At 34.4% G+C, this 25,962-nt stretch overlaps 2 protein-coding genes and 1 non-coding gene across 6 annotated transcripts; 2 read left to right on the top strand and 1 right to left on the bottom strand.

Annotated features, from left to right (window-relative positions):
* Positions 1-1,650: 1,650 nt before the first annotated feature.
* LOC121261871 (aspartic proteinase-like) lies at positions 1,651-6,683 on the top strand. Of its 4 annotated transcripts, none has more exons than XM_041164280.1 (14): positions 1,651-1,768; positions 2,597-2,958; positions 3,038-3,098; positions 3,221-3,315; positions 3,447-3,559; positions 3,677-3,845; positions 3,962-4,001; positions 4,356-4,420; positions 4,559-4,672; positions 4,773-4,837; positions 4,977-5,133; positions 5,231-5,350; positions 6,200-6,288; positions 6,414-6,683. In XM_041164280.1, exons 2-14 carry the CDS (start codon positions 2,611-2,613, stop codon positions 6,496-6,498), a joined length of 1,521 nt encoding a protein of 506 aa, XP_041020214.1. In that variant the 5' UTR covers positions 1,651-1,768; positions 2,597-2,610; the 3' UTR covers positions 6,499-6,683. The 4 variants fall into 4 exon arrangements, with proteins under 4 accessions (XP_041020214.1, XP_041020211.1, XP_041020212.1 ...); XM_041164277.1 differs by lacking the exon at positions 1,651-1,768 and adding an exon at positions 1,780-1,931; XM_041164278.1 differs by lacking the exon at positions 1,651-1,768 and adding an exon at positions 1,822-1,978.
* Positions 6,684-15,640: 8,957 nt separating this feature from the next.
* LOC121261870 (DEAD-box ATP-dependent RNA helicase 16-like) lies at positions 15,641-24,323 on the top strand. Its single transcript, XM_041164276.1, is given in 16 exon segments — positions 15,641-15,904; positions 16,342-16,500; positions 16,584-16,673; positions 16,867-16,995; positions 17,410-17,510; positions 17,832-17,923; positions 17,926-17,945; positions 18,804-18,935; positions 19,887-19,952; positions 20,136-20,315; positions 21,521-21,616; positions 22,574-22,711; positions 23,285-23,367; positions 23,632-23,669; positions 23,766-23,980; positions 24,145-24,323. Coding segments are annotated over 16 exon segments (1,794 nt in total). The 5' UTR covers positions 15,641-15,739; the 3' UTR covers positions 24,235-24,323.
* A 750-nt stretch (positions 24,324-25,073) lies between these two features.
* TRNAY-GUA lies at positions 25,074-25,166 on the bottom strand. The gene is made up of 2 exons: positions 25,130-25,166; positions 25,074-25,109 (listed from the first exon to the last, which is right to left on the bottom strand). It is a non-coding gene; the product is annotated as a tRNA-Tyr (tRNA).
* Positions 25,167-25,962: the final 796 nt, after the last annotated feature.

Here is a 25,962-nt window from a genome sequence, read left to right as displayed (position 1 = left end):
TTTATATAGACTTAAAAAAATATTTAACGCCTACAAAAGAACGTTTCAAACAAATATATTTATGAATATAAATATATATATATATATATATTACATTTAATTAAATATTTAAACCATCCGCGCGCAGAGGCATTGACAAGCACAATCTGCATAAGCATTTGATTTCAATAGTTATGTAAAAAGAATTGTGTGAGATAATAAATTTTCCGATCTACTAGCAACTGGGCAATCGGTGTCGTTGAATATATATATATATATATATATCTGCATTTATGTATAATGTTACCAAGAACAGTACTACGAACTTTTGGGGTAAATTTTTCATAGGACTATAGGAGTACAAATGATTGGAGTAGTACTGGCTAATGGACTAGATTGCTTGCACGAGTCCATATATCTATATACGTCCAAAATGCCAGGCAAACGAGCCAACACCTTTTCTGGATTTCATTACTCTCATTGTCCGTTTCTGCTGTTTTTGCAAAAGAAACAAAGCAAATGAAAAATGGTAGCCTGCCATCGAGGCTTCAGCCATGTTGGATGTCATTTTCTAGCTAGCACTTGAGGATACGTTACCACTAAGAAGAAAGAATTATTATGTCCTGATTTTAGAGATTTTTTCTAGAAGAGGAGAGGAGCTTAATTTAAATGCCATCCTGCTCCTCTCTTGTCCAAACCTTCACTTCTTGTGGAAACTTCTTGGTTATTGCCTCGTGACCACACCAAACCCAAAAGAATAAGCAAGGTTCCTGTAGCTGGTGCTTTCATTGTTTTGATACGAGCTTTCTTCATATTAAATTATGAGAGGCCGGGGATACAGATCATGGCAGTCAAGACAAATGACAACACGTTGATTAACGTGTGTGAGTGCAGTTTTTTTAATAAAAAATATGAGACAGAGTCTTGGACTTGTGCCTAAATTACTCTCTAGCAAAACCCTGATGTCTGCATGATTACTATGTGCAAGATATTTAGAATGTTTTTTTTTTTTTTCAAATCCAGAAGAAAATGTTTTTGATAACGTTTTAGTAAAAATGCGAAAGGAGTTATCACCGAAAAAGAAAACAAAAAATGTCTTAATATGACTTGAATTGAGTGGGGATGCATGCGTTGTAACATGTTGAGAAATTATCTTAGTTGTTGTTGAGGAATAAATCTCACATTGCCTGTGGATAAAGTCTTGGACATGTTTATAAGGAATAAACAGTCATCTCTTGTAGAACCGGTTTTATGAAATGAGTTAAGTCCATGAATTTTTTCATGGTATTAGAGCCAACCACAAAATGATTGGAGCCCACATGACTACTTATCCCGTGACAAGGACCAGGAAAAATACTGGCCTGCACGTGAGGGAGGGTGTTGAGGAATAAATCTCACATTGCCTGTGGACAAAGTCTTAGACATATTTATAAGGAATGAGCAATTATCTCTTGTTAAACCGGTTTTATGAGATGAGTTAAGCTCATGAATTTCTTCAACTGTTATCTTTATTTTTTTTCTTTTTCTTTTTCTGAAGGAAAGAGCTTTCAAATATTTATGGTCATCATTCAAGTCAAGGTGAAGATTTGAGTAGTCTCCTAATTGAGTTTTCTAGGCACAAAAGGAACAGGAATCAAAGACTTAAACTGAACGGAATCAAATCACATGTATTAAATACAATCAGAAGTCTTGGTATTGTATTATATATGCTGTTGGGAAATTTACAAGGCGTGTTAAATGCTTGCAACTGTCGGAACAATCTGTAAGATGATTTCCCATGGTCAGTAAGGTACTTATGTTGTTCAAGACAAAGGTGTTGTGTGAGATACATTCCTCCTTTATTACATTGCTTCTCCTATATATGATAGAGCGTCTAGATACTACTCAGATCCTGACTCATTATCTCTGATAGCTTCAGCAGCATTAGTTTGTACATGCTCAAGCTTAGCAAGGTTTGACTTCTAGTACTCTTCAGCAGCACTTGGGAAAGCTGATCATAGTACCTATTGATTTCCAACTCCAAATGGTCTTTCCATGTGTTCATAATAAATCTTTTTCTTTCCTTTACTTTCTTCTTCTTCTTCTCTGCTTTGCTGTGAGACTCTGGATCATATCTAGCTTCTTGGCATGGAACTTTCTCGGCATAGTTTCTTTTTCCTTCTCTTTTCTACTTGTAATAGAATTCTCGCTGCCTAATCTTCCAGAGCTGTTTGGCAGTCCGTGGGGATTTCTGTTTGTAATTTAAGGACTCGGTCTTGATTTCTCATTTGTTTTCAAATGCATTTTCTTCTACTTCCTGGAGCACAGATAGGTTTCTAGTATGAAACTTTGCATATTGTAGAGGTCAGATACTGTTCCCCTATGATGCCTTTCCAGTGAAAAACTGTGATGTTCTCTTGTTAGTTTTAGGAAACATCTGAATCCTATATGGTGATTTTTTCCATTTGTGATGTTCTCTTGTTTACTTGCTCTATATCCAGTGTTTAGTATGCCGAAAAGCAACTTCAATTGGCATTTTCTGATGTTATGTTAGCACCAGAATGATGCATCATCTCTCCGTTGTTTCCCATATAAAATGACTGTGCAGCTTACTTCTCTTAGTCGCCCCTGTTGGCAGGGATTTCACTAAACATGGGACAAAAGTATCTTCCTCTGGCTTTCTGTTTATGGGCTTTGACATGCTCACTTCTTCCTACTTCTTCTAATGGCCTTGTGAGGATTGGCTTGAAGAAGCGACGCCTGGATCTTGAAAGTATCAAAACCGCCAGAATGGTGAGAGAAGAGAAATCAAGAGAGGGCTTACGAGGCATGCCTCATTATATGCGTAGTTCAGATGAAGCTATAGTAACTCTGAAGAACTATTTCGGTGCTCAATATTTCGGACAAATTGGAATTGGCACGCCCCCTCAGAATTTCACTGTCATATTTGATACCGGCAGCTCCAATCTATGGGTTCCATCATCAAAATGCTTATTTTCTGTAAGTTTTGCTCTATTTTTTCTGTCATCTTCCAGTATCAAACTATACAGAAGTATGTACTGACCATAACAATTTCCAGATTGCTTGTTATTTCCATTCCAGGTACAGGTCAAGCCGGTCCAGAACATATAAAAAGAATGGTAACTTGTTTTCATGCTTTTGTTGTTTTTTGTTCATAACAGTGTGTAGATACAAGCTACTTGATGTTACAAAGGTGTTTCTGATATGACATTGATAATATAACTGTTGAATTATAATCCAGGAAAATCTTGTGAAATAAAATATGGATCTGGATCAGTTGCTGGTTTCTTCAGTCAAGACAGTGTTAAAGTGGCAGATCTTATTGTCAAGGATCAAGTGAGTTATTCCTTTCTGTTTATCATGTCTCTCTTTGGAAGTTTTCTCGAAACTGCATTTTCTCATGGCTGCTATAATGTGTCACTTGTAATAGTCCTTCCTTTTTTTGCTCTCTTCTTTCTTTAATTCAGGTTTTCATTGAGGCTACACAAGAGGGCAGTCTCACATTTGTGTTAGCGAAGTTTGATGGGATACTAGGACTTGGGTTTCAGGAGATTTCAGTTGGGAATGCTGTGCCAGCGTGGTAAAGTTCTTTATCCTTTGATGTGAATGATTGTATTCAAATTATTTATAACAGAATAAAGTAACATCTTCAACTTCTCTGCAGCCCTGGTTAGACTGATTCATGATTAGAATGCAGGTACAATATGGTGCAGCAAGGTCATGTAAAGGAGGAGGTTTTCTCATTCTGGCTTAACCGGGATCCGGATGCAAAAGAGGGAGGTGAACTTGTCTTTGGTGGTGTTGATCCAAAGCACTTTAAAGGAGACCACACCTATGTTCCAGTCACTAAAAAGGGTTATTGGCAGGCAAGAAAATTTTGAAAAGAAAAAAAAAATGTCAGGAAAAGTAGTACTTTTCCATGGGCTTGCTTCTATGGACATGGTAAATTGATATTTTCAAAATTTCTTTTCTTTGATTCCAGTTTGAAATTGGAGATTTCCTCCTTGGGGGCCATTCCACAGGTGATTCTGTAGCACTTTATACATGGCAGTGTTGCTATATTTAAATGAGAATTGGCAAATCTTTATCAAAACAAGTAGATGAGGAAATATCATGAAGAGAAGCAGCAGGAAATTCTAGTTTCCCTATCAATATCTATATGCTTTGCTTAAAAGTTCCTGGAAATTGATGCTTATTACTATCATACACAAACAAAGAAACATGAAAAATCACATAAATTAGCCTTCTTTTTATAAGCAAGGCAGCACTTCTTGATGTCTGCTTTTGAAGCTCAGTAAATCCCAACTAACTTGTTTCCTCTAATTTCTGACAAGCAAGTATTTTCTGTTTTGACATTTTATCAATATTCATCTCAGGTGTCTGCGAGGGGGGCTGTGCTGCTATATTGGATTCAGGAACTTCCTTACTTGTTGGTCCAACTGTATGCGGTTTGATCTTTCCAAACTAACATGATTTTCCAAAGGACCTCCAGGCTTTAGATTTTTCATCCTACAACATGTCCTTGTTCCTACTTGTTACTTCTGGGATTAAACTATCATTTGCTGACTATAATCTGCAGCCTATTGTAACTGAAATAAACCACGCCATCGGGGCCCAAGGAATCGTGAGTGCAGAATGCAAGCAAGTTGTAACACAGTATGGAGACTCAATTTGGGATCTCCTAGTAACTGGGGTGGGTTATTTTTATGTATTGTATTCGCAACTACTTGCTCTTTTTACTCTCTTTGTACCCAGTTTTACTTCTCGACATTCTATTTTGCCATGATTTGCAGGTATTACCCGACAAGGTATGTTCACAGCTTGGTTTATGTCTTTATGACGGGGCACAGTACGTAAGGTCAGGAGTAGTTATTTCATCGTGATTTATTTTTTCTCTTCCACTTGAAACCCTCAAGTTTGAACAGTAACATGAGGGACTTTGATCCCAGATTCTTAAACAGTTCATCTAACTGAAAGTCGAACCAAATTATATGCAGCTCTGGAATTGAGACAGTGATTGAGAAGGGAAAAAGGAATGGACCATTGCCTGCGGATGAACTCTTGTGCACTGCTTGTGAGACGGCTGCTATTTGGATCCACAACCAGCTAAGACAAAAGGGAACAAAGGAGAAAGTACTCAAATACGTGAATGATGTATCAATCATACTCTAAAACCATAAACACCATTTAGAAGATGAAATTAGCTATAAGTTAAATTAAGTAATGTTAAAACATTGGTTTTGATCTTTAGCTGTGCGAGAAACTGCCAAGTCCAGCAGGAGAATCAGTAATAGAATGCGATAGCATTTGGGAGAGGCCGAATATTGCATTTACCATCGCCAACAAAACTTTCAACCTCGCTCCGGATCAGGTTAGATTTTGCTGTGAAAGATGTACTTAGGATGTGCTTGTTATGTCGATCTGTTGAGTTGAGTTATTGCCTTACTCTGCAATAAAATACAGTACACCCAGATGGTTAGGCAAAAGAATCACTTGCAGCTATACCCCTGAAATCCATGTGAAAGTATAACAAGAAGCTTGACTTCGTTATTAGGTAGATGAAAAGGCAGGAAATGGTTTGTAACGCACCAATGGAAGACCCAAATCACATGGCCTATGTTCTAAAAGGACTAGTCAATGATACAATTAGAACCCTATTGAAACCTTATAAAGAGCAAGAATTTCTCATTCCCAAGCAATGTGGGATCTCATACACCACCTACCCTTATCCTTATCAAATGGGGTTTCACAATCTACCTCCTTTAAATTCACAACTTTCTCGTCGGGCCAGTTTGTTGTAAGTAGCACGGCTCAATTCCCACATTTTTGTTTGGAACTTGACTCTGATACCATTTGTAACACTCCAATGAAAAATCCAAACCACATGGCCTATACTTCAAAATGACTAGTCAATGATACAATTGAAACCCTATTGAAACCTTATAAAGATCAAGAACTTCTCCTTCCCAAGCAAAGTGGAATCCTATACACCACCTACCTTTATTCTTATCATATGGGATATCACATGGTTTATACTTCATACTTTTCACATTCAAACATCAATAGCTAATTACTCATTCAAAGCTCGAAGATAAATTAGAGAAAGTACACTGATATGCCAAAGGACGCACATATTGTCTCTTGCTTTTTATATCCATAATTTTGGAGAAGTAAATGTTGTCATTGTTCTGTAACTACTTCAACTTGCCTTAACTTTCAGTATATTCTGAGAACTGGAGAGGGCCTTGCTACCGTCTGCATCAGTGGATTTATGGCTCTAGATGTCCCTCCTCCAGGGGGTCCACTCTGGTATCTTATCTTACTAATTCTCATATGTAACATACCCCATACTGCATTCCCCAAGTATTAAAGCATCATGATCATGTGCATTTGCCTTGAGCTTCATGTCTTATGCTGAAACTACATGTTTGCAGGATTCTTGGAGACGTATTCATGGGGGCTTACCACACAGTTTTCGATTTCGGTAATCTTCGACTGGGTTTTGCTGAATCTGCTTGATGACCTAACTGTCTGGTATTTCTACCCAGTAATCATACTCCCAAGCAATGTACTGATATCATAGTTTGTGGTTAAATAATGTATTTTACTTCAAAAACCTTGCGATGTTTGTTGACAGATGAGAATTGAGGAGGTGCCTATGTATACACACTTGAAATATTGCAATACAAATTTTCCTATACAAATCATTGCCCTGACAAGTGATACCTCAATCATCATAGATGCTAATTCCTTCAAAGCTAAATTGCAATTCCTTCAAAGGGAACAATGTAGCATATGCCTCATAATTCAGGTCCAATACCTCTATTTTTCCTTGAAGATTGTCATAAACTTGATAGAATATAATACCCAGAGACAGTTCTTTTAATTCAGGACCAATACCTCTGTTTCTTCCCCTGTTGAACTAATAGTTGATTAGGCCTTTGTAGTTGTGAAATTGACAATAGAAGACGCTTCCACAAGTATTCTAACTCTATTCACCACCAAAAGCATGCGTTCTTTCGAAGATCTTCACCAGCCCCAGCATATACAAACTTACAAACTAGAGAATTATCAAAAATCAAAGAACTGATTCAGGAAATGGAGCAAATTAACATTAAACCCGAACCCATTACAAAAACATATGTAATTTAGATAACTATTAGTAATGCAACTGCCTCAATAAATAAAAACCCTATATTAATAGATACAGAAGTTTTTTGATGGGGGACATCAAAGATAGTTGAGCAATTATGGCGTAAAGCCTAATTTAGGGCATGCAATTAGATGAAAAACTTTACCTCAATTTTAAGAGAGAACATACAAGATGTGCAGAAAGTGGCAAAAATGACTCTTGCAAAACTAGACCTTACTTTATTATTACACAGGGGAAAGGCGTCGGTCTTGGTATTGGTGGCATGCTCCCTCTAAGTCTAAGGTTCAAATTCTCTTGAATGTAAAAAAATTTTAGGATCTATCAGACTTAAGAGTTGTAATTACGTAAAGAGAAATATTTTAGCAATATCGGAATTGCATAAAAGTAATTTCATAAACTGACGTGACTTAATATGATTCGTCAAATTGTAAAATTACTTTCATTGTAAAATAGATCTAACAGATAACGTAAAATCATGTCAATTTATAAAATTATTTTTGTATAATCCATTTGGATATAGTATTTCTCAAACATGGGCTCCTCTGGCACACTACTGATCAATCATTTGATCTCAAGTATATGAACTTCCTCATAATTCACAAGAATATTTCGCATTAACGATAAAGGATATAACAAGTTTTGTACTGAAATATATTTCACTTCCTAATATATTTCACTTCCTACATTTCAAACTAGACTATATATATGCAGGCCTGATCAGTTTTCTTTTTTCTGATTTCTTTTCAGATTAGAGTTGGCTTGGTCATTAATTTCTAATCTAGGGCTATTGTGCAGATCGAAAATGTTTCTCAAATTAATTTTAATGTTGTTATATTTTAATTCCCCACGGAATATTGCCACAATCATCTTCTTTTATTGTTATTATTATTATTATTATTATTATTATATTTAATTTGCTATTTACAAAACATGATCATAATTACGAAAACAATAAAAACCAACAGCACGTGTAGAGAAAATATATTTATAACTGTGAATTGTGCAATCGCTGCGTAATCGCTTTGAAAAGAATTAATAAAACATGAGACTCACATATAAAAAATTTATTTTTATAGTATATCCCACTCTATTTTAAAATGATTATCTAATATTTACGAACTTCACGATTGTATATAAAATTATTTTTTTAAATATTATGCAAAAGTACGCAGTTCTTTACATGCATGTCTAATTATTATCTCTACAGAGGAAACATGCACGAAACGACAAAAAAAAAAAAAAAAAAGTTTCCAGATGGTAATTAAAGAGGGAATTAAGATCATAAATTGATAATCTCTAGCTGAATATTACCTTAATAGCATCATTATATCGTCAAGCCTAGCTATTGTTTTTTGCCAATGCTGCATGTGGAAGAACTAAACCAAATAAAAGAATTAATTGTAGCGGGCCATGCAGCCCACTTCTAGCAATATCAGTATTAAACAATGAACTATGCATTTAATTTATTGTCACACAATATTATTCTTTAAACACATGGATAATGTGAATTTGAAGGAATAATTAATCATTATGAATACAAAATCTCTTAAAAAAAATAATATATGATCAATAAGAACTTGTAATAATAGACAAGATAATGAAGGAATAAAAACAAATAAGGTTCGATCCGTTAAAAAGAAAGTACTACAAGTTCGATGGGGTATGCAGATTCTAGCCCTTAAAATATTAAAAGATACTTTTTTATAAGTACTAGACAGCTTGAATGTAATGTAAGCGTAGTGGGAAACTCTCTGATTTTCGCAAAATCGAGCACCTTTGAATGCTACGTACAATAAGCTTTTGACACCAAGGAATTAATATTAATGAAGACTTGGAAACTTTATATATATACATATATAATAATATATGGGTGCAGCATGGAATATAAATATATATATAAAATTAATTACCATCGATTTGAGAAAATCTTCGAACGTTCTAGCACTAGTTTCTTCATGTTGCATGGTGGATAGCGATGGTAAACTTCTTTGTGACTGAAGAAAGGCTGGCAGGCTTCCCAAGGAAGAAGAAAGTGGGCAGCTAACTTTTGTTATTTAAAAGGGGAAAAAGAGCTTTAACACCAAAGATCAGTAGCAGTACTACTGCATGCATGATATGCATGGATATATTTGGTTCCCCATTAAAAAAAACCTTGATTATCTTGTTAATTAAAAATATAACCCCTTTATCTTTCCCTATTGATCTTTAATCTCCAAAAGTATAAATAATTCATGTTCCTTTAAAATATCTTAGGGCACTGATCGAGGATCCAGCATGCATGTGCAATTGTTCGGGAATGGCGTAATCCTCAATAGAACACATTTAAAAATAAAAAATCAGTGGGTCTCCATTCAATGAAAAAATAGATTTGCTAGTTCTTTCATGCATGTTTTGCCAATCTCATGAAAATGATCATAGGAAAGTATCTAGCTAGCTCGTAAATTAATTAATTACTTCGTGAAATAAACGCTAGTACTCCAGAATCCAGTACCGACGATGTTTATATGGTTTGGCAGAAAGGCCTAGCTAGCTAGAAAGTAGCCTATTTTATTATCGGACTCGCAATATATATATATATGTTGAGAAGTCCCACGGAGTTTAAAAACAAACTTATTATGGACTTTATAAGGAGTTATTTAGGCCTTCTATGGAGAGAAATGAGTGTTTCTACATGATATCAGAGTAGATTAACTTATGACTGATGATGGGTTCCAGCGACTTACCCACGATGATAATACCAAAAATACCGGCCTACACGTGAGGGGACGTGTTGAGAAGTCCCATACAGTTTAAGAACAAACTCATCATGAAATTTATAAGGAGTTACCTCACTCTTCCTATTAGGTCTTCTATAGAAAGAAATGATTGTTTTTACAAAATATATATAGATATATATATATATATCTATATAAGTAATTAGGTTCATCAAGTTTATACATAGAAAAAAGAAATTATGATAATGACTTAAGCAAGCAAAGATCGATGCAGTCAGAGGAGAAGCAAGTGTCGGGAAATTTAAGACCCCACTGTATTTGGTCATTAAATGAACAAACCCATGAAACAATTAGGCTGTAATCCAATCAATATTTATGAAAGTAGTGGACCTCAAAAGATAGAAGATTTTTCCTTACTTTAAAGGCCAATCCACAGTAACATATATACCATTTTATCTCAACCATACATATATATATATATATTATTGTTCCAGCAGTCTTGAATACTCCAGATTCTCCTTCCTTTGGATCATTATAACAAAAGGGTACACCTCCTATACTATAAAAGACCACCTTTCCTGCACTGAAAACCCAAGTGCAGTACACACTCAAAACTTTCTTCTTACTTAAGGCTCAAAGCTGCCTAGCTAGCTAGCTTAGCATTCAAGAGTACTACTCATGGGCAACAGCAAGCTGCAGAAAAAAACTTCAGCTCTTTCGTCTGTGATCTTCAACGTCTTCAAAGCTAGGAGGCCTCGGCCGGGAGGGGATCAGGATTTCGTAGTAGTAGTGCCGGAGGAAGCAGCGAGTGCACGAAAGGTATTTATAAGCGATTATGACAAGAGAGGCCTTGTGGCTGACCGCAGAGTTGATAGTGAAGCCGAAGATTTCATCAAAAAAGTCCACGAAAGCCGTAGTATTATGGCATATGCATCCTAAACCATGTTAGAACACCAAACTGTCACACATCATGAGTTTACTCATCCCGCTGGAAATGAATGTCTAGATTTATATTTGTTTACGTATTTAATGTAATTTATGGGTATGTACGTGTTGTGCTTCTAGCTTGTGAATCAAAATAGTACTGTGAGTACGTACTGATGATATGAATATGCTTGTTTGTGTACAAACTTTTGTATTTTCCTCTAAACTGATGATCGATATATATATAGTAATAGTACTACTGATATATGACTGTAAAATTGAGTAACATGATCTCTTCTCTCCGAGTCGTATTCATTCTGTTCTATGGATGCATGATGCATGCTTCAGTCGAAAAAATGATCATCACTAGCAACCTTAATTGGGATATCTCCATAAACTATCATGGCCAAGATCGATCATTCTTTTCATCAAGTATGCTTAGCTGTTATATGAACTAATTAAGGAGCTTAATTTGCTAGCTAAAGTAATTAGTTCTAATGGTGGAATATACATTCAAAACAGCCATGTGTGGAACTCCTTCCTTGACAGCAAGCATCATGATCAAGTTAATACACTGATCACTTGAGAACATCAGCTTCAAGGGGAAAAAACCAGTAAATTGTTGCCATTGCCGTCGTTTTCACCTAACAGATCAGACTATAAAGGTTAGCCATAGCCAGCAACATAATTGTTGAAGAATTTCACAAATAGGGCCTCTAGCTTATTTGAACATTTCAGCATGAATCCCATGAGTATTGTTTTGGCTTGGCCGCTTCGATGCTAGATCTCATGTGCTAGAGCATTTGAGATACCTGAGCGCGCGGCTCATGAGCTTGAGTAAACTTGTGCAAAAAGTTTTCTTGTAGAGAAAGATACGTACTGGCCGGGGGAATTTAGAATCTTACAGAACCCAGTCAAGATGAGGCCTGGTCTAGGTTTCAGTTTCTTGTACCAGGTACGTACATGCTTTTGTTCTCGACCTTTCGGTTTTGGGCCATAATTTCCAGCAATCCTCTAGATCTCCTTTCTTTCGGGAGTTCACTAGGCCTTCTATACATGATTTCTTTCTTTCTATTAATTGAAAATTTTCACACCCCGTAGTCTTACCCAAAAATATGTATATGAAACATCAGCATATATACAATTAATCAACGAAGAATTCTGACTTCAGATTGATTAATTTGCTGAGATTGACTTAAAAATAAAAGAGAATTTATTTTTCGACTACATAACTTAAAATACTGATCATAAAAAAAAAAAAATAAACGATATGAAATTTTTATGCACAATTAGCCTCGTTTGAATAGCTATCTCATAACTTAATCATTATAACTATTCTCAAATCCTAAACAAAATACAAAAAACAATTTAATTTTTTCAAATCTCAAAACAAAAATTATATTATAACAATATTTTAACTTTATAATATTTTTATTCAAATTTTGTTCTCTTCTTTTCCAAAACATAATAAAATATTTTAACACAAACCATTTATCTATTATTCACAAATTTTCATCTCATCTCAATATCCAAACAAGTTCTTAAATTAAATTAAAACTAATTAATATCGGCACGAACAGATTGTGAGAAACTCAATTAAATCACTCCACCTCACGCATGGAGCCTTCAACAAGTGGTCCTACACGTAGAATATGATTTATATTTCAAAGTGTCTTTAGAAAAGGGTTAATTTTAAGAATTTTCAATTCCTAGCAATTCTGTGAAATAAAACGAATCCTATGGGTCATTAATTATTCCTTTGAAAAGCCGAATATTGGTGAAAATACAAAATACTTTTACTTCATCCTCATTCGATATATGTGTACTACGTACGTACGTACGTACGGTTTAACTTTTAAATTATCATTCGCTGTTGCATGCATGCATTCGTGCGGAACTATTATATATATATATATATATATATAAATATATGGTATAATGTGCAGTACTACTCGGGCTTGCTTGGCTTATAATTTAGGACTAGATCACTAGCAATCAACTTTCTTTTGGTTCATTAATTGAATTAATTAGTAATCAATTTTTATATTTGAAAACTACTAATTAATGTTTAATTTATAGTTTTTTCCTTGTACTACATGAAAATTACAGTAAATATGGTTTATAAAACCGAAGTACTTGGTATTACAAGTTTTTTTCATTGGAGATCGAGGATATCAAATATGAAAAAAAAATGATAGATGAACGATCCAAGACAAAAACAAATTAAAGCACGGGCCACTGATCATAATTTGAACAGTACTGCAATGAATAGTAATAAAATTATGAGTGGTAATTTGTGCTTTATAAGTTTGTGTTTGAGTCCATACTCGTAGCATAATTCATCAAATATGTAGGGTTGCCGAATTTCTTCTCGACTAATCTTATTGTATTTATTTTAGAGTTTTGTTACATACAGTTACTTTTGTGTATTCTTTATGCATTTTACTAATGTGATTAACCAAAACAGTTATTTTATATTAAAAAAAAATAACACAATCAATTACATTAATAGAGTGCACAAAGAATACGTAAAAGTAACTGTTAGTAAAATTTTTATTTATTTTATTTATTAATTTTCTTTGTTAATCTCATATGCGCACATTAACATACATATATATATATATATATACACACTAATGGTACTACCTTTCCTTTACCCCTAACATGCAATGGTACTGATCAATCCCCCCAACAAAATGAAACATGGATGCACGCATGCATTAATTGGTTCTTCATCTTTTCATGAACCTCCATTTTCAACACAAAGTAGAACAAAGTGATGAGGGATGCCATGCCTGGAGACTTTAATTAAAGTGATGAAGAACTACTGATCGATGGGTGTTGTATGCCCCATTTGTATAGCTGTTTGAAATGGTGATCATCCAAATTAGCTTAAAGATTGACTTTTGCTGAGATCACTTTAATTTGTCAGTTCCATTAATTTGATGGTTTTCTTTACACAATTCTAGGTTTTTCGTCGTCTTCTCCTCAATAATAACATAAGATTAATTTGAATCTCGATCCACATGATTTTTCTTTACCCATGAATCATGATCGATGTTTCTGTCAGAGATATTTCGAAAAGCCTGAGAATATTTTTTTATTTATTTATATTATTGAAAAGATCAAAATAATCAAATTACAACTTTTTTTATAACTATTTCACTATTCAATATAAAAAAGACGAGTTTTCAGATAATTAATAACTCCAAACGTACGGCTAGTTATGAACGATAAGAAAAAAGATAAAGCAAAATTTAGAATTAATCATACATGAGACAAGATCATTTGCGTGGTTTGAGAATCTGTCTACGTCTATGATACTGTAGATGATGTTATTTTTTATTATAATCGAATACTATAAGACGACTGATCAAATGTTTAATATAATATATATATATATATATATATATATATATATATATATTGTATTCCCTAACCAATGGGTTAGGTCGGATCGTCAATCTGACCACCACAAACTTCAGAAGTATGAAATTTCATATAAAGAATCATACACTACAAGAAAATTATTTATTTATAACTAATTAATTCCAACGAAATGATTATTTACAGTTAAAATAAATTTGTTTTAGTCACAAATAGTCTTTTTACTGTAATTAAATGACTACAAAAATCTATTTTTCTTGTAGTGACAACAGAAGTTGAATGATCAGTCTAACCAGCTGCCCACAAACATAATAAAACTCTATGCAAAGAAGCACAACACAAACATAATATGCATCTTCATAGTACTAGTACCCATGGATCTTCGAAAACCAAATTAAATGTCCTAGAACCTTCACCGCTCATAGATATTGCTTTGGAATATAGTAATGGCTAGAAAACGCGCCATTCTCTGCATGATCTATTGTTCTTTGAGAGCATGAAAATTTCCTACTACAACTCCAAGTAATTATAAAGTTTTATTTCCTCTTGTTCGTTACTCTAATGTAAAATGAGAATCGTGTTGATAAGTGCACATTAATTTGCATGTATAAATCTTTCATTGGAATTCAAGCCGTCAAGAGAGCTAGACGCACGTCAAGACTCAAAACTAATCCTGCACTAGTACCATACGATCGATCACTACTACTCCTGATGATCTGCATCTTTGAAGATATCCATGCATACCAATAATCCAATAAAAGAGACACTACAAAAAAAAAAAAAAAAAAAAGCATTTGGGACAAATTATTTGCGACGAGAATGACTATTTGCGATAAAAACAGACTCATTTTAGTAGGAAATAGCTAGTAACAAGTAAACAGTTTTTTTGTAATAAGATAACATATTTTACATGATATCTAGCTAAAAACCTTAATTTCTCTCCAGGTGTGTAGTCATCATGTGTGTGTGTATTTATATTTATATATATATATATATATATATATATATATCTTCAGAAAGGGCTTGGAGTCAGATAAATAGATCTCTCTCTTCATGTTCTGGAAATTGCATGATTAATTATATTCTTCTTCTTCTTCTTCTTCTTTTGTGTTTTTTGTTTTTTTTTTTCCAAAAAAGGTTACAAAGAGAATTTTACTCGAAAAACTAATTAGGCTTGTTTGGATAAGGAGATCTGATCGTAATTACTGAATTGATTTTTTTTTTATTTTTTAAAAATATTTAAACCATGTAAAAAATTATTAAAATAAAAAAATAAAAAAAATACATTTACACTTCCTTCGGTTAAACATCGATCAGGACTGTCCTATCTTCGAACCAAGATAAAATTCTATTTCTATTCGTGGAATCGCAGGCTTCCTTCAGGACAGAAGCCCAGCCCATGAGCATCAAATACTGGCTGGATATTTGATTTTGGATCCACTATCGACCCGACTCTCTCTCTCTCTCTCTCTCTGTGCCCCTAAAACCCTAATTTCATAAAGGGTAGGGTTTTATTACCCAGACAAGTTTGTCAAGTGTGACAGGCATACAGCCAACAGTGGGGGACTTAATTGCTGAAAGGATGGAAAAGCCACCCAAAGATATTGCTCGCGAGGAAGCAGAAGATGAAGAAGAGGATCTAAGCTTCGAAGAGCTAGGATTGGACCCTCGTCTTGTTCGCGCCCTAATCAAGAAGGGGATTGAGAAGCCCACTCCGATCCAGCGAGTCGCTGTTCCTCTAATATTAGTGAGATTTTTTTTAACTCTATGTTGAATTATATGATTTATAGTTGTTTTACTTCATCTATCCTCTGTTTCGCTGCTCAGACAATGTGGGAATTTTTTACTTTTGGACTTACTAGACTTTTCTTTAGTTTATCGACCAAAACATTGGCTTTATAGTTGGCTGAAAGCATCAAGGTCCGTTGGTTTGCGAAGGAAATTGAGTGAAAATAGAAAAAGATGAAGTCTTACTTAAAGTTAGTAGGAGAGTTTATTTTGTTGTGTGCTCTGACCCTAGATTTTTTATGGGACGTTTATATTTCATTGTTTTTGATCCGTAAATATATGTCAGAGTGAAATATTTGTTTTCCTTCTTTTTTTGCTACTCTTTCTCGGCAACCAAACGGTGGGTCAATATCATTTGGTCGGGGGGTTAATTATAGTACTTCTCCGTGCTTTTAGGAAGGTAAAGACGTCGTTGCTCGTGCAAAGACTGGTTCTGGGAAGACCTTTGCGTATCTCCTTCCATTGCTTCAGAAGCTGTTTACTGATAATGGTTCAAAGAAGAAGCTTGCTCCGAGTGCATTTATTCTTGTCCCAACTCGAGAACTGTGTCAACAGGTATAATTTAAGTATCTTTTGTTTGATTTACAATGCTTCTACTTCCTTGTTTGATCTGTGAACTAATTGTATCTGATTTCCAGGTTTTTACGGAGGTTTCATCTATCATTGAATTATGCAGAGTTCAATTGAAAGTTGTGCAGTTGACGAGCAGTATGGCTGTTTCTGATTTGGTTTGTTCAATGTTCTTTTATTTAATTCCTGGAAAAAAAAAAAAAGAAAAAAAAAAAAAAGAAAACTAAAAGCACCTGCCTTCTTGTTCAGACGCTCTCCCATAAATATCCATCTCATTATAATGGGTAGTTGTAGGCCACACAATACAAAAATTTCTTATTAACTCATGTTGGTTCTAAATTTTGCTTCCAGACGGCTGCACTAGCAGGACCTCCAGATATTCTGGTTTCCACACCTGCTTGTATACCAAAATGCTTGTCAGCTGGTCTACTTCTATCAGCATCCATTGATGCCTCACTTGAAATTCTTGTACTTGATGAGGTAATAATATGGTCCTAAATTTTTATGGGGTTTTATTTCTTTAGCTTTGATTGAGTTTCATGGCATGTGGATTCTTTGCTAACAGCCTAATTTAAAATTTAGTGTGTAATTTTTATGCCCTTAGCAACTATATCAACTTCATTAATTTGTGTACAGAGTTCTTATCTCATTTAGAATGTAAATGACAAATACTCTGCTTATATATTACTTATTCAAAATGAAAACTTTCTTGCTTTTGTATTGATACTTGAAACATTCTTATATTGTTCTGTCACATTGTAACATAAATATCGATGATTAGTATATTCTAGGTATTGATAATTTCTTTCTTAACCATTAAACCATTAAGACATGATCGCTTAGTATTCTCGTTTTGAGAGATCTATTTTTTTTTTTTTTTTTTCTGTTTCTCAGGCAGATCTTCTATTGTCATATGGATATGAAGATGACATAAAAACTTTTACAGCTCACATCCCTAGGCGTTGTCAATGCCTTCTTATGTCTGCCACATCAAGGTCGGTTTCTACTGTGTACTTGTGCCACTTCACTTATTTTAGCTAATTTAGGTGTTTTATGAATATTAGACCACATTGTTCTTGCTAATATCTTCCTCCCAAACCGCGATGGTGTTCCAATATGGTCACTTTAGGATTTTGCTTATTTGTTCTTTTACCTCTTTCTCATACTTGGGCTGATGCTTATGGCCTGGTAAAGATAAAATAATAGGCCTCAAAATCCCTTCTACTAGCTGTTGACATTGCAGGAAATCTTTGTGGCGTTGATGTTCAGTACGTTTGTTCTTAATGTCATCTCTTTTGATATTCATTTATTTGCAGTGGTGATGTTGAGAAGCTGAAGAAGCTGGTTTTACACAATCCCTTCATCTTGACTTTGCCAGAAGTGGGAAATATTAAGGATGAGATTATCCCAAGAATGTTCAGCAATTTTGGGTAAGATTGATATGCTCATTTTGGTAATTAGGAAAACTATCTTTCCTTTTGACTAATTTTTCTTTGGCCATGTACCTAAGTTCTTCTGCATGCGAATCACATTATTTTGTATGAGTAATGGGCACTCCTAAGATAATCATAAGGGCCTGGTAAGGGCCAAACCCCTTGGGGTCGGCTCAAGTGGTAAGGGCTTTGGTTTTGGTGATATGCTCCCTCTAGGTCTAAGGTTAAAACCCTTGGGTGCAAACAATTTCTTAGGGTGATCAGACTAGGGGAGTTTTCCCTTGAATTACCCAAGGTGTACTTGCAGAAACTCCTTGCCAAGGGCCTGTGCAATCCCAAGATTCAAACACCATGGTGCCAATAAAAAAAAAAAATGAACTTTTTATTGCACTGTTGGTAATATTGGCATAGATGCACGTTGAAATCATCTCCACTTGTTTCTCGCCATTGTCAACATATTTCATGATTTCTCTCATCTTTCTTGCAAAGACGAGATGTTGTAATATCTCTAGATATACAGTTTTTCAAGCAAAATAAACCTGACTGTAGGCAACTTTAGTCAGCCACGTCCTGCTATTTCTGCATTCCTATCTCCATCTTCAGTTTGATCATGAAAACAAGTTCATATGTTTTTATATAATGTGTTTGGGTTACTTTTGTTATTGCACCTCATTTTGTGAAAGTTAAGGTGAATTGTCTGTCTAATTTTCTCAAGTGATTTTGGGTTCATTGACCTGTATGGATTTGTTTTTTCGTTCATGAATCCCGCATACATTCACACTTGTCTATTAATCTGTTTGGAAAATGAGGATCATCTTAGTAATGAGCTTAATGTCTTGTTTCTCTTGTTTTCAGATTTCATGTGGTAGTCGTGATAAATTACTTCACATCCTTGCCCTCTTGAAGTTGGAGTTGGTTCAAAAGAAAGTTCTGATTTTTACTAATACCATAGACATGGGATATAGATCAAAACTATTTCTGGAAAAGGTATGCAAACTCATTTAGGTATACATGTTCTCCCTTTCGTTAATACTCTACGAAATACTTGCTTTCTTTCTCTCCGGCAGCTATTTATCTTTCTGAAACCAAATATGGTCTTTAAGAGTGGAACATCTTATTTATAATGCATAAAATAAAGTCTTGGACCCTTGGTCAATGATGGTTTTAGACTATTTGGAATGTGATACCCTTATTGAGTGATGAATAGGTGGTGTTTGGGTGTGGCTGGTCATTTCGTTTAATGGGGCATAGATTGAATTACTTACAGGTCTTGCGACACAGTGAGCCTGAGAAATTTCTCATTGGCTTCCTGTTACTATTCCCTTGTTGACATTTTTGCTTTGATATTATTACTTATCAAAAAATATAGGTGGTGTCTGGGATCCCACATTCATTGGGAGGAAGAAGTTCTTGATCTTTATAATGATTCTAATGGAATTTCAATTGTACCATTGACTAATCCTTTTGGAGTATAGGCCCAAATGTGGCATAGGCCTTCCATTGGGGCGTTACGTCTTGTCTGTCTAGAAGGATATTGTTCTCTTCATTTTTTCTGTTTGAAAAAAGTATATCTATATGTATATTAGAAGAAACTTAGGTCTTGTTTGGTTACACAGTTCAGATGAGATAAGATGTTTTGTTGAAAGTTGAATAAAATATTATTATAATATTATTTTTGTTTTAGAATTTGAAAAAGTTGAATTGTTTATTATATTTTGTGTGGAAGTTGGGAAAAGTTATAATAATTATATGAGATGAGATGAGATAGTTTGGTTTTGTGTAACCAAACCAGCCCTTATATTTCTTGTCCTTCAAGTAGAACTACTAATTATACAAGATTTGTGTTGATTAACATTGTATCAAACATCATAGTTTTATATATTTTGTGTTTCGCGTCCTTCCTTGTGTAACTGGCTGCAATTGTTCTTCTTGCTGCAGTTTGGAGTTAAGTCTGCTGTTTTAAATTCTGAGTTGCCACAGAATTCTCGTCTTCATATTCTTGAGGTCTGCTTTAATACCGATTTATTCTGAAAGCTTGTAATGATTTTCTTTTCTAAATTTTATTTTTGTAGATTTGCTGCTAGCATTTCATTTTGAGAATGATAGTTTATATCACTGAGCAGTGATGGGTTTCACAATTTTATAACTACTAACATGTACTCTCTAATGTCACTGGCTTGTCATCAGGAATTCAATGCTGGGCTTTTTGATTATTTGATTGCAACTGATGACAGTGAAACAAAACAGAAGGAAGAAGTCAATGGGGAAAGTAATGCTGAAACAAGAAAGTCTAGAAAGCATGCCAAGCAAAAACTAGACTCTGAATTTGGAGTAGTGAGGGGTATTGACTTTAAAAATGTACACACGGTAGGTGACTGCTAGTTTGCTTGTGGCATGTTGTGTCTGGAAGTTTTGTTGCTGTTGTTTTTTGTTATACTTTGTTGTTTGAATTAGACCTGGTAGGTTTTAGGATTTCAAACATGTGAACTTAAGGTTCTATTGCCACTCAAAAGCCAATTGAAACTATGTTTTGGCTTCTGAATGTATTGTGTATTAATTCTTGTGGCAAGATGTACTTCTCAAGAAAAGAATTTTTCTTGTGATTCAAGTTTTCAGTCTGACGGGCAGGTGAGATGTATGTATGTTTGCTATTGTGGCGAATTTTGAGGATTCTCTTCATTATTGATTTTGAAGAATTGCTTACTTTGTTTGAGCACATTCTTTCATTGTCAATTCATTGTAAGTTTCAATATGTAGTGACCCAAGGAAAGTCCAAGCCACATATGAGCTTACACTCCAAAATGACTAGCTCCTTTGGGTTTATAGCCTAGATGTGGCTAGCTCTTTCTCTGGATCGTTGCGCAATATTTCACGAGTTATCTTTTCCTTTGGAGTGATGAAGCTGTATATTTCTTCAGTTGGAGTTCCAATATTTTGAAATATTAGCATCCTATTAAACATCATGAAATGCCCATTGCTTTTTGGTACTAACTTTGGTTGTTAGCCACCAAGGTGATTTCTCTTGAAATCAAACAAATGAATCCCCATATATAATTTGAGAGAATGATGATTGATTAATTCAGGGCTCGTTTCAATAGTGAGATGAGATGGTTTTAGATGAGTTGAATAAAATATTGTTAGAATATTATTTTTTAATATTATTATTGTTTTAAGATTTGAAAAAGTTGAATTATTTATTATATTTTGTGTGGTAATTTGAAAAAGTTGTAATGATAAGATCAAATGAGATGGTTTCTATATCCAAACGAGCCCTCAATCACCTTAGCTTGGGAATATTATCAAGAAAAAAGAAATCACCTTAGCTTGGGAATGTTTCCCACTATATAAGAGCCGCCTTATTTATTTGCATTTTTGCTTGTTTCTATCGGTTATGGTGCTTCTTCTTTTTGTTCTTTATGACGAATCAAGTTCTTCATGCAGTACCTTGCTAGATTTTCATGATAAATGCTGTGTTTGGCTGCTGGCTAGTATGCAATTCCTTTTAGAGGGTGAATTATTACAATATTATGTCATTAAACCATTTTGGCACTGCCCAATATTTCCTTAAACAGGTTATAAACTTTGAAATGCCACCCAGTGTTGCTGGATATGTACATCGAATTGGACGCACAGGAAGAGCGTACAGCACTGGTGCTTCTATTTCTCTTGTGAGTTTTTATCAAAGAACATTGAAGTTATTGTGTAGGACTGATACAAATTGCCATTTTTCTTCTTGGATGTATTATAATAAGTAAGAGTATTTATCTATGGTACTTGATTCCAAGATCATGGATTAAATTCATTTCCCCCTCACAGTATCAATACAATACAGAATGATAACTCTGAAATTTAGACTTAGCATGCCCTAGTTCTCATCCCACCCCATTCCAAAACAAGTTACCTGGTTTTACCACAAAAGATGAGCATATCTTCGATTACTGTGATATCTGTTATTGCACCTAGTAGAACAGCAATCACCTGTTTGCCCAATCCAGTACCCCACCCCCCTTCTCCGCGTTCCCGTTTTCTTGGTTCCCATTGGGTTTACCTTCTTTACGGGTTGACCCCAATGCAGTAACAAAATGCCCCTCTGCACCTGGGATTACACTATTAGTGAACGAAAATGAAATAGCTTCTATTTATATATTTGTATATAACTATATAAAAGGGGTGGGGGGGTGTGTATGATTATGTGTATATATATATATATATATATATATGTATATATGTACATATATGTATGCCCCGATTTTTCTTATGGGCGGGGGGGCCATAGTTTGTAACGGACGAAGGGTCCATGACCTTCTATTTTCTATTGTAACCTCTAGTTAGGTGTTTCTCATGTATACTACCTGTGTTCCTGGGTTTTGCCTATTTCTATGAATATAACTTCTTGATTACCTATCAAAAAATATGTAACACCCCAGTTTGAGGTTTTAATTTCATGTGAACATGTAAGTGAGTGTTGTTTCATCTTTGAACAGTGCTCATTGCTTGCTAGAATTTTCCCTGCTTCTGCTGATATAAGGCAGGGGCTGGACGATGGTAATGATGATTGGAATGAGATGGTGTGGCAAGTTTATCTGCCTTACAGAGTTCTAATAAGAAATATTATTCCTTTGCAGGTTTCTCCTGATGAGATGGAAATTTTTGAAGAAATAAAAGCTTTTTTAGGGGATGATGAAAACAAGAACTCGGACTTAATAACTCCCTTTTCTCTGCTCTCGAAGAATGCAGTGGAGTCTTTACGATACAGAGCTGAGGTGATGGCCAATTCATTTATCTTTCTCACAGAGAAACCCCCCCCCCCCCCCCTCCCTCTCTCTCTCTCTCTCTCTCTCTCTCTGCTATCCTGTGATTTATACAATATCAGTTTTCCAGCTTTGACATGTTGACAGTATTGAAAATCTTCTTCCAGTGTCATTGGACAGCAGTCTCCTTTTTTTTTTTTTTTTTTTTTTTTTTTTTTTTTTTTTTTTTTTTTTTTTTTTTTCCTAATGGAGAAGAAAGGATACATTCTTTTCTATAATGTTCCATTTTCCCTCTTTTTCTTTTGCTTTTTTCCTCTCGTTTCTTTTTCAATATTTTGTCTTTTATTGAGCACATCAGATCAAACAAGCACGGTTTTCCTGCTGTAATTTTCATTGTACTTTTGTTTTGTATAGTTACATGGATCACTTCATGTTCTCTGCCCTTTGAGGAGGAAATTTTGTCAGAAAGACTTCTTGATTCTTTTCTTTCCCCAATTCCTTATCCCACAGTTGGGGGTTAAGTCCAGTGATTCACATATGAGATTAATACAACAATGATTTGATTGTAAATGGTGACTTTTACAGGATGTTGCGAAGAGTGTGACCAAAGTTGCTGTTAGGGAGTCACGAGCTCAGGATTTGAGGAATGAAATTCTTAATTCTGAAAAGTGAGTACAAACCAAATAGTGCTTTTCTCAAGATTAGGATTTCTCTTTTCACCTAATCACTTGCTAAATAGATCTATGACTTCTTGTGGCCTGCTTGAGGGTTGTATTTTGCGTGACTTTTAAATATTTCAGGTTTTCACTATGGTGTGGTGGTTTAACTAGTATTTGAGCAGTCATTCTTTTGTTTAAGGGATTAGACATTATCCTCGTAATTCCCCCTATGGTTCTGCTTTTCTTTCTAATGATCTGCTTGTGCCTGGTTAGGTTGAAAGCTCATTTTGAAGTTAATCCAAGAGACTTGGGTAATGAACTTTTTTAGTTGGATATCTATATTATTTATTTTTCTAACTCTTGCCTGACTGTCTGAGGTTCAAAAATTCAACTCGTATGTTGAGCAGATCTATTGAAACATGACAAGGTCCTCAGCAAGAAGCCCCCTGCTCCTCACCTACGTGATGTTCCCGACTACCTATTGGACCCGAAAACACAAGAAGCCAGAAAATTTGTCAAGCTTGCTAGGGCTGCAATGGGAAATACCAAATCTGCTCGCCACGGTGGGTCAAAGAAAAAATTCAAAAAAAGTGGAGACCCACTGAAGACATTCTCTGCTGAGGTATTGTTTATTTTTTATTTTTTTAGTTTATTCCAAAGATTATACCTAGCTTATGCCAATTTTCACACGAGTGATGTCGGAGTGCTTTCCAAGAAGTCAAGGATTAGGTATGGCAACTAATCAGGATTAACCAGCTAATGGAATTTCAATTCATTTGGTCTCAGGCACCAAAGAGATCTCGCAATGGTGGGGCAAAGAGAGAGGACAAAGGTGGTGATGACCGCCATAAACGCAAGAAGAAAAAATCTGTTTGAGTTTTATATTTGAGCTGTAAATCCTTATAACCTTGAGGTCAGTTTTGTAGTTGTCAAAGTTCGCGAATAATTAATTATAATTCTGTTGAGTCTGGCTCTTAGCAATTTCAATGGTGTCTACTGATTCTTTTACTCTTCAGTACCCAAAGCTCGTATAAATGGGATCATGCATGATTCCAGGCTTTTGCTTTTGCTCATAAACAATGCTGCTACTCCTTTTTAGGTATAGCTAAATAAATCGAATCCAGATCTGTGGTATAAGATGGAGTTTAATTTACTTACTCTGTTCTTGGGCTCTAAACAGAGTTGCCTTCATGGTAAACACAAATAGGGTTGAAAAATGTTACGTATACTTACAATTTTATTTATATAATTATATGATGTGTCAATTATTAAAATTTGTAAATATTTCAAAATTTTAATATTCAAATCCAAATTAAAAAACTAAACAATAATAAAATAGAACTGTCACTCAGTACATATAATATTGTTCGTAAAATTGTATATACATATATTACTACTTGTGTGATTTGACGTCTACATTAGTGGGGGGAAAAAGATGGAGGATTTTATTATCTTATTTATTTTGAGTAATGTTATATACAATCGTAGAGTTCGTAAGTGTCATACAATCGATTTAAAAAAAAGTGTGGTATATTATTAAAAAATTATTATTTTTTTATATAGATTTGATATTTATTTATTTTTTTTAAAGTGATTATACGGCGCATGCGCACTTACGACTGCAACTATCATTTCTCAATTATTTTTGGAGCTGTTCTTTGATCTGGTATACGGTTGAGGGCAAAGTTTGCAGTACAAAAACGAAAGAAAATTAATCCGACCTGCCGGATTCGAACCAGCGACCTAAGGATTATCTGTTTGGTGTTTCCAACTACAGTCCTCCGCTCTACCAACTGAGCTAAGGTCGGTTTTGTTCTTTGCTTTCAACTTTAATTTTTCACATAATATACACATATGCAGAATTCGGTCATTTAATGCATCTCGCTTTACCATGGGAATTGATTTTCTAGATTTCAAATTAATTTCCATGATTTTAGGTTTGGGTTTTGGTTTTTATTTTTTAACATTTGGGGAATTCGTCTTTTTTTTTTCCTAATTAATAAATGGTTTTGAGTGTGGACATGATGGTCCTCAAAGCCATTCATATTCCAAGAAGATAAATGATAGTTGTAGTCATGAGTATGCAAGTGCCGTGCAATCACTTTAAAAAAATAAATAAATATGAAATTCACATAAAAATAATTAATTTTTTAATTGTAGAACTCACTCTTTTTGAAAAAAGACTATACAACGTTTGTGTATTTTACAACTGTATATAGCATTACTCATCTTAAAATTCTGAACTTTCACCTTCAAGGGGTGCAGCATCAGTTAAAAGATCTCCCATCAGGCCACCTTCAAGTGGTTTTTCTTTTTGCCTTTTTTTATTAAGAAAAATAATATTCATCATTTACAAATATAACATTAAATGATATGTAAATAAGTAGAAGAGAATAAATAATTTTCTAATTATTTAATATCAGGTTAAAAATAATGAAAAACATTATGATTAAAAAGATAATTATTAACACCCCTCTTTTTTTAAAATGATTTCAAAACCCAGAAGAATCATAGGATTGTTTTATTTGTTATGAAATTCGGGTAAAATCCCCTCTCCACTTCACCCATAATGTGTTTAATTGAGAGGATTTCAATGCCTTGACC

This window comes from Juglans microcarpa x Juglans regia, chromosome 4S, assembly GCF_004785595.1.
Source record: "Juglans microcarpa x Juglans regia isolate MS1-56 chromosome 4S, Jm3101_v1.0, whole genome shotgun sequence".
Lineage (NCBI taxonomy): Eukaryota > Viridiplantae > Streptophyta > Magnoliopsida > Fagales > Juglandaceae > Juglans > Juglans microcarpa x Juglans regia.
Note: the sequence above shows the minus strand (reverse complement) of the source record. Positions and strands in the feature narration are given on the sequence as shown.